The 9824-nt window shown below is 44.5% G+C and overlaps 1 protein-coding gene across 1 annotated transcript in view; it reads left to right on the top strand.

Annotated features, from left to right (window-relative positions):
- The first annotated feature begins 3069 nt into the window (after positions 1–3069).
- LOC147733283 (SITS-binding protein-like) overlaps positions 3070–9824 on the top strand; it is a 1106372-nt gene continuing 1099617 nt past the window's right edge. The window contains exon 1 of the mRNA XM_086957841.1: positions 3070–3734. Coding sequence (XP_086813967.1) covers positions 3273–3734 — 462 coding nt within the window. The 5' untranslated portion in view covers positions 3070–3272. The remainder of the gene's footprint in view (positions 3735–9824) is intronic.

Genomic DNA, 9824 nt, shown 5'->3' with positions numbered 1-9824 from the left:
TTCAGATCTGCAGCCACGGAAGTCATCTGCGGCGTTCCTCAGGGCTCCTCGCTCAGCCCCACCCTCTTCAACGTCTACATGAGCCCCCTTGCGGCCATCGCACGCCAGCACAACCTCAACATCATCTCCTACGCCGACGACACCCAGCTGATCCTCTCCCTGACGAACGACCCCGCCGCCGCCAGAACCAACCTCCACGAAGGGATGAAAGACGTAGCCGAGTGAATGACGACCAGCCGCCTGAAACTGAACTCAGACAAGACAGAAGTCCTCATCCTTGGCTCCTCGCCCTCCGCCTGGGACGACTCCTGGTGGCCCCCCGCCCTGGGCACCGCACCCAAACCGACAGACCACGCACGCAACCTGGGCTTCATCCTGGACTCCTCCCTCTCCATGACCAGACAAGTCAACGCCATCTCCGCGTCCTGTTTCAACATCCTACGCATGCTACGGAAGATCTTCCGGTGGATCCCCATCGAGACCAGGAAGACGGTCACCCAGGCCCTCGTCACCAGCCGACTAGACTACGGCAACGCCCTCCAAGCCGGAACCACCGCCAAGCTCCAGAAGAGACTCCAGGGGATCCAGGACGCCTCAGCCAGACTCATCCTCGACATCCCCCGACGCAGCCACATCCCCGGACTCCTGAGAGACCTGCACTGGCTCCCCGTCAACAAGAGAATCACCTTCCTTCTCCTCACCCACGCACACAAAGCCCTACACGACCAAGGCCCGAGCTACCTCAACAACCACCTCAACTTCTACGCTCCCAAACGCCACCTCCGATCGATCAACCACGCCCTCGCCGCCGTCCCCCGCATCCGAAGAGCAACAACAGAAGGAAGGTCCTTCTCCTACCTGGCCGCCAAGACCTGGAACACCCTCCCTACCGGCCTCCGCCTGACCCAAGACCACCTCTCCTTCAGGAAGAAGCTCAAGACCTGGCTGTTCGAGCAGTAGCGGCACCCCAACCCCTCCCCCAAGCGCCTTGAGTCCCTCTGGGTAAGTAGCGCGCTCTATAAATGCCTTGATTGATTGATTGATTGATTAATACACCCCTAACATTGTGAGTAAGCTGAGGGCACAGGAAAACACTTAACAGGAAACTCTAATTTCTAGTTTTTAAAAACAAACAGATTTGAAATTCAATCTTCCATTTGCTGGCAGTATGTTGTGGTTTGAGCTTGTTGTGTTTACGTGGGTTCCAGGTTTGCTTAAAATAGCCATCTTTACATACGAGTGTGGCCTCTCTGTGGAGCTGAGGAAACACACAGTGAAGCTTCCAGACAGAATGTATTAAAAAAAGATCCAGAATTAAATTAATGTGAATTAATGCGTCAGGTCTCATCATGAGTCCGGAGCGTGCCGAGAGTCACCTTATCGTTTTTTATGCTCCCGATACCCGAGCCTTCTTATTTCGATACCCCCAGCACGAGGGCGTCGAGGGCAGGCCACGAATAGCTTTAGGCAGCCCTGCTCGCGCTGCGAGGTCAGATGATACATGTTGTATATTTTACACATCTGTGACCCTTCCTGTGTTGTTAACGCTTCTCCTAACGCATCCAGCCATTCCTGTGCTGCTGCGCTTCTGCGCCTTTCCTGCCCGGATACAATTTCCTAGGGATTCCTGAGCAAAGACCTGGAAAATATTCTGCCCTATACAGTATTTCTTCTGCTCACTTTACACGCAGGCCCAGGTCACGTTTTTCAGGATGAACTTGCAGGAATGAGAGACGGGCCATTTCAGCTTTTTCAATCAACAGATATCAAGCAACGCGTTGTAAAGGTTCCACAAGATAGGAAGTGTTCAATATAATAATGTTGATATTCGGACACTTGAATATTATATAAAAAAATTAATTTAAAAAAGGCTTCACCAGAGAATTCGCTGTTGACCCCCCTGACTTCGGTAAAAGTTTCCAATTCTAAATTGGCCAGTTTAGGGCCTGCATTTAAAATTTGCACAAGGTGTCGCTAACTTGTTTACCAGCGCTTAATTGCACTACCAATGCAAGGTGCCAAACTTGGCAGTCCTAATTACAGCCCTCTGTTTATGAAATGTAACATTCAAACAATGATAGTTCCCAACTACAGTGCTAAATATGCTAAAAGAATCACATTTTCACTTTGAAATACCAAATCCAGGTAAACTGCACGTGAAATTTGCTCCCAAGCCATGGCCACCTTTGAAAATATTATGTGTGCATAACTGTGCACCCTTTACACTACAATTTAAATGCAACCACATAGAACGGGGCAGATGTATTCTTTTTTGGTCAGCGCAGTGCATGCGCAAGTGGAGGAAAATAGCACAGAATAAAAAAAAATGGCCTGCTACTGCTGTCATCCGCTGCAATGGTGCACAAACAGGCGGGCTGCCTGGCTCCACGCACATCCTTTGCACCATGGTGCCCATGCCCAGGTGTGTGTGTAATGTCTAGCATAGGCTTCGTATCGGCTTAATGGCTTTGCGTCAAAAGCTGTGGGTTGATGTGCTTTAATGCCTTATTTGCACGAAAGTAACCGCCGTCGACGCAAAGTGGTGCAAAATAGAAGTGCAAAGTTCAATTTGCTTTTCCAAAAAAGGGTACATTTCCAGGTCGAAAGAAAATACCCTAGGAAAAGTTTGCGTCACTTTGCAAACCCTTACTCTATCTACCCCAATGAATGTTAAACTGGTTCTTTAGTAATTTGGTAACATGGTTGTGTAAGTATTTAATCGTAATAATCTTTAAAAGCCATCAGTTAGGGAGTAGGATACGCGACAATTACCCCAGGGTTAGTAATGTAATACAGGCAGTGTGTTGTTGTGGTTGCATCTGAGAATAGGGTCATTTTAAGGCTCCCTCTCCGAGAAGTAACTAATCACTTCCTCCAGCCGGGAGCCCCTGAAGCAGGAATGTGCACACAGTCTGCTTGAACTGCGGCGCGCGCGACGTTACGGAGCGACGCAGGCTTCACACAGCTCACGACGGGTCGGGCTCCAGCACCTGAAACAAATCTGGCAGGGGGCGGCTCTGGCACCGCAAGGAAGCAGCACATTTGTAGCTATTTCCGGGCACTCTCCTTGCACCGCTAGCACTCAGCTAACTAGAATAACTGCACCGTCCCCCTAGCAACATGTGGTAAGTTCCAGGCAGCGGCTTCAGCGAAGATTGACATTTTCAAATGCACTTTTTCAAGCAGGCGAGTTGTTTTAAGTGTAGACTAAAATTTAGAAACTTTTAGTATAAAAAAGAAATCTGTTTTTTAAAACTAGTAACTTGTCTTAAATGCCTCACACTCGGAACCACAGCCCTACTATCCCTGAGGTGTCTTGGGACAATGGACAAAAAGAAATGAATGAAACGTGGAAAGGTGGAGTGGCCTGCATGGGGGTAGCCATTTTCTTCGTCATGACCATCGGCATTATTTATTGGCAAGTGGTAGACCAGCCCAACAAGAACTGGATCCTGAAGGGCAGCCTTGGCGGCCTCGTCTGGGAGAGGAGGACCCAGTCCCTCCTGGTGCAGACGCTGGGCGAGGACAAGACCTTTGTGGAGATTGGCCTTGGTGCCTTCCCGGACATGGAGGTCCCATTTGTCAAGAACACCTGCTGGCCGAACAAGACGGAGTTCTGCTACTCCTGGGACTCCACCATGGACCTCAAGATCTCCTTGGAGCCCAATGTCTCTCTTGACACAGAGTGTTACGGGATCACCTGGACCCCGCTGCGGTGCCAAGTCAAACTCAAGGTAAAGTGAATGGCTGGAAGTCACTGAGAGCTGCAGCCTAATTTGTTTGTGAAATATGTGCTTGTGGCTTATAGTATGTCATCTGCTGTGTTGATGTAACCGTACACGTCTACATGTCTGATAGCTGCTGCCTCAACTACATTATCAGGTCCACTGTAATTCTATATTAGTGCCAGGCTTAAGATATTAACTTTCAAGTTAGCATCAGATCCAAGAACTCTGGCGATTGATTCCTTTGCGATTGTGGAAAATAGTAAAACATTTACTTACATTAAAAGTGACACTCGAGTGCTGCTTGTGGTGTAGGCTTTAATGGGTGCAGCTAACACCTGCATTAAACATTATCCTAGCCAAGCACTGCCTAGTATTTTACCGCTTCAAGTTATGAGAGGAATGACTTGTGAGCTGCACAAACAATTGCATCCTGTCGCTACAGCAACCGAAAAAGAAATGTCTGCACGTCAGCTGTCTTGCCCTGAATTCATTCAATGTGCACAATATGTGGTTACAGTTGCAGTTACACAGATAAATACATCAATCGAGGTATTTGAAATCCCAATCATACCTGAGGAATAAGCAGTGAATAAGAGAATCCCTTTCATAACTTTATGTACATTGTTGGGAAATAGGAATGGCTTGTTTATAAAGAATACACGCTGAGGGCCACATGACTACCGGCCACATCGGCACAAAACGGGGAACAGTTATATCGTCAACACTTTTTTGCTTGTTTGCAAGTCGTTAAGAACATTGTTTTGCTCTTTGTGAACTGCTTGCGTAATAAAAGTATAGTGCATTTTATTTGCTCTACTTTTGAAATACGAAGGACGGCTTTAGGTTAGAGAATACTTGGCTCTTTGTTCTTTTACACACACGAAGCAAAGAAAGAAAAAGCTCTTTTCACACAAAGTTCATGTTTATGTAAGAAGCCCTAATAAGGTTTGCTGCATTGCCTTTAATAGACATAGAAGACATACAAAATAGATGTGCTCCCTATTTCCAAGTGCAAACTTTATCAAACATGTTCTCCTTTTAAAAAGCACGATTTAATTATTGCTAAACCTGTCCCTTTGTTGTTTGAATTAATGGTGCATTATTGGAAGAAATCTGTCCATTATGTTGTCACATGGACAGTTCACTAAATAGCAGGTGTGGGCTGTGAATGACCACACAGATGCCCTGTAGAAACCTTCCGAGGGTATTATTTCCAGAACAGCACCAGCCTCCAAGGAGCAGCTGGGCAGAGGGGGCATGTGAATGAACACATGTTCCGGATGCCAGGTGTCAAGGAAACAAATCTGAACTGTAATCATATAGGAAAGACTACAGAAACGGTCATAGTTAAGTTTAGCAGAAAATGTGAGAGAAATTGACGAGGATCGCCATGGCTTATAGATTTAAGACCGTGAAAATAATTGAAAGAAAAAAACACTATAACGTTTTAGTCGTCAAAGACGAGTTTTAACGACTTCAGACAGTCAACACCCGGTGTCAGGTGATCTGTGCTTGTTTACAATAGGGCTTACAATACAACTGTATTTGCATACATTGACATACGAAGCTATCACTGTTGTTCACACTTGTGTCTCCACAAACCCTGTAATAGGGGGTGATTATAATAAACAAGCTTGTCAATATTAATACGTTCAGGATAGATAGATATATAAAGTCTTTACTGTGCGATTGTTTAAAATCCTTATAAACAAACCATGAGTACATTCGTACGTGTCAACAATGCAGCACATCTTGAAGGGCCTGTAGGAACATGAGCACTGAAGTAAAACTAAAAAAATGTTAAAACTAAAAGTGAGATTAAACGGGCACTATAACTTTTAGAAACACATACATTTAAAGTGTAAATGTTAAAGTGCATAAAAGTACTAAAGAGTAGTTTTTACCTCTGGAGGGGTTCCGGAGGTAGCCACAGGCAACCCACAATATAACTTGACAAAACAGAGTTAAGATACAGTTGATAAATGGTTTCTCAGCAACAAGACAGGTAGCTAAAAAAAAATGTTCAAAAGGAGTAGTCTTACAAGATTTCAATGGGGCCGAGGCAACATTTTTATTAAAGGTGTCACAAGAGCATGGGGGACGCTTTTTGTCATAGTTAGTCTTTCAATGGTTTAAGGTAACCAAGGGTGGTGGACATTGGGCTCATCCGCGGGGTTAGGCGCTAAAAGATTTTGATGTCTTTGGCTGTGTATTGTGGCGTGGTGTCAGATAACTTCAGGAAGAGAGCTGCCAGCTGTGAAGACTCACTTTTCAGACATGATTCAACCGCTGCACAGCAAGTGCTGACGTTGAATACATTCAGGAGTATGTCCCATACATGTAAAATGTGTCAATGCCACACCAACCAACTGCTTCCAACAGTGTCACAGTTCACATTCCACAATACCCGACGCAGACGGGAAAGTCTTCAACTTGATCTAGCTTCTCATCTGTCCTGGTTCATCTTCAATGTATGATCCGAAACATCCAATATGAAATTAAATATTGCCAGATGTGTGTTTGGTATGTTTTGAGAGGGTGCAAAATAGCATGAACGAAATTGAGTGCTTATGCAATCTAAAATGACCAGCGCTGCTTAAATCCTTGAGGTTCTTTTAGCAAAGTGTATAAGAAGCTTTTTTATTAATCAGCCATGAATTGAAAGCAACTGGAATGCAAAATCCCATTAATACGGCTGAATGAATTAAGCAAACAAGGGAAGCCTAGAAGTGTGACCTTAATCCTAGTACTTGCTATGGGTAGCAGTACATCTTTCTCAGCAGTGTACTTTATTTCAGAAAGCCACTAATTGGCAACATCAAGTCATTTTAATACAGAGAAATACAAGCAAAATGAAGAATATGAAAATTGTATTTCTGTGCTCCAGCTGACAGTCCGGGATGTAATCCCAGAACAAGCCAAGGTTTTCAGAAAGCACCAAAACCATGGTCAGGCATGTGAACCGGCTCTGAAAAATTCTAAAAACTCATGTCCCTATACTTGTTTTTAACAAAAACTACAAAGCAGAGGATTAAGACAGCCACCAAATTTAAGCACCCTTCAAAAACGAACAAACCTACAACGTTAAATTTGCCCCATTTTCTCCCCTTCATCCTTTCTCTTCTTCTTGATCCCACATTTATAATGCAATAAGCAGTTTTCAGCCTGTTTAATCCACTGCATAAACTAAAATCTCTTCCAAAGAAAACCTTAACCTCTACCTAACTTATTGTAACTTCCACGATGCCCAAATGCAGAAGACAGAGCTACAGTACTTGCAGTTTGTAGCACACTCAATATAAAAATGGCCACCGATGTCACCACGCCCAAGCACCTATCCTCAAACTTTTGGCAACTCCACTTACTCAACTCAAATCTACCTACTCAACTTTTATTCTATGGTTTATACCACACTCAATGTAAGATGGGCCACCTGAGTCAGGAAGTGCAACCACTTACCCCCAAACATTATTTTAGCAACTGCGCTGACTCAACTCAACTCAACTCCACCTACTCAACCATTTATACCATGGTTTATACCAAACTCTGATTGAGACTGACAATCGAAGTTATGAAGTGCAAGCACCTATCTGCAAACTTTTGGCAACTCCGCTGACTCATCTCAACTCCACCAACACAACCATTTAGACCATGCTCAATATAAGACACATGGAGTCAGGAATCGCAAGAACCTACCCCCAAACCGTTGGCAACTCATCTGACCCAACTCCGCTTCATTGATTCAACAATTTAGACCACAATTTGTACTACACTCAATATAATGCTCTCCAGCAGAGCCAGGAAGTGCAACCACCGCTCCCCAAACTTTGGCAACTCTGCTGATTCAACCGTTGAATAGTTGCCTCGTATTAAGGGCATCCTACTCTAAAGATTGTTTTAGGCCTACACTTTTGTTGGGCAGACACATTCCCCCAAAGATCTTCTTTTCTTCAAAAAGAGAAATATTTGCTTGTGGGCATGCTATATCTTGGCACAGTCTAATGCTTGTAGACAGCTTTCCTATCTCACGTCCCACTAAAAGAATCTCACTTTTTGATCCAGACACTTCACACTACCATCCAGTTCCAGCCTTTTTCACATCCCCCAGACATCATGTTGCTAAAAGAATAATGCTAACTCTTCTGTGACACATATGCTACCTTAGAAAGATAGATACATATGGTCACAGTCAGATAGTGGAGAACATATTTTAATGCAAGGCAACTATTAACAAAGATATTGGAGTATGAAGTTCCAATGTTAGTGGCAGTAGGACGAGCAAGAGAAAGGTGTATTTTGCAGGAGAACAGGAGGGATAATAAGGGGGGTCTTGCTAGGAGAAGTACATCGTGAGACAAAAGAAAAAAAAACACAACAGGCCCGATTCTCAGAACTAACTTAAGACAAAATCCTAAACTTACTACCATTTTGGTATTCACAGAAGGCACTTACTCATTTTGGTATTCACAGAAGGCACTTACTGTGAATACCAAAATTGAGGAAATGGTTGTAAGTTTAGAAATTTGACAAGTAATTCCCCACCCTTCTTCAAGCGCCTTGAGACCCTCTGGGTATGTAGCGCGCTATATAAATTTATTGACTTGACTTGACTAAGTTGTTCTGTGAATGGGGCCCCTCATGTAAGAGTGAGGATGTACTTTAGAACATTTAAGAGGAAACAGAAGAAAATCATACAATGTATACAGAGGATTTTTATAGCACAAGAAATTTGGTACCAGGCAGAGCAGTTGTGTAATTGATTTGATTGATTTGATTATGAATTTGTAGAGCGCGCGATTGCCCATCAGCGTCTTGGCGCTGTGTAGATTCAGAGAGACTCGGGATCTTGCAGGATCAAATAACTAACCAGCGGTAAATAGCCACGTTTTTACTTCTTTCCTGAAGGAAAATGGTGATGGGCTGTTTTTGAGGGATAGTGGGAGGAGGTTCCAGGCCCTAGCTGCATGCAGCAGAAAGCTTCCACCCCCATCTGGCCTTATTGTACTTAGGAACCTGAATCAGTTTGGCATGGCTGGATCATAGATTCCTTAAAGGCTCGTATAGTTTTAAATGAGTTTTTAGAAACTGGGAGCCATATCCATGAATAGCTTTGTAGGCCAAACATACAGACTTGAACTTTATTCTTTTGTGAATTGGGAGCCAATGGAGGGATCTTAGTTTGTATGCAATTGGTTCATACTTAGGGACATCCAGTACCAGCTACGCTGCTGCGTTTTGCAGGCGCTGTAGTTTTGCTTGGTGCTGGGCATGTACTCCCACATACAGGGCATTCCCATAATCTAGCCTTGATAGGGCCAGAGCTGTTACCACCGTTTTCCGGGATTAAAGGGGAATAAAAGGCAGGAGCTTCCTTATCATTTTCAGGATGTACCACACTGAAGATGCCAGTTTGTTTGACTGGGCGTCAAAAGAAAGTTTGTTGTCCAGTGTCATACCTAGGTTTTTCACCATGTTGACTGGGGATGGGCAGTCGCCCAGACTGTCTGGCCACCATTACGGGGACCTAATATCTGGATCTGACCCCAGCAGCATTACTTCGCTTTTGTCTCCGTTTAACTTTAGGCAGTTACTCTGCATCCATTGATTGACTTGCGACATGCAGTTTTAAAATTTGTCTGCCGTCTCTTTTGCATTTTTGGCAATAGATACCACTATTTTGGTGTCGTCGGCGTACGACACTGGAAGGAAACCACAATTCCTTATAATTGCAGCTAAAGGTGCTACATACAAGTTGAAAAGGGTGTGGCTTAGGGAGGACACCTGGGGTATACCACACAGGGAGTTAAGTGGTTTAGATTTAGCCTCTCCCAACTCTACTGTGAATGTTCTGTCAGACAAGTAAGATGCCAGTAGCGTTCTTGCAGAAAGGTGGACTCTGGCTTCGGCCAGTCGGGTCATGAGTGTTCCATGATTTACCGTATTGAAGGCCGCCGATAGGTCCAGAAGAACCAAGGCGGCCTTTCCTCCGGCATCCAGAACACTCCTGAGTTCTTCTGTTGCCATAAGCAGAGCTGTTTCTGTTCCATGTCCCTCTCGGAAACCAAACTGCGAGTGGTCTAAGTATTTCCACCGAGA

Source organism: Lissotriton vulgaris, chromosome 2_1 (genome assembly GCF_964263255.1).
Source record: "Lissotriton vulgaris chromosome 2_1, aLisVul1.2, whole genome shotgun sequence".
In the NCBI taxonomy this organism is placed as follows: Eukaryota; Metazoa; Chordata; class Amphibia; order Caudata; family Salamandridae; genus Lissotriton; species Lissotriton vulgaris.
Note: the sequence above shows the minus strand (reverse complement) of the source record. Positions and strands in the feature narration are given on the sequence as shown.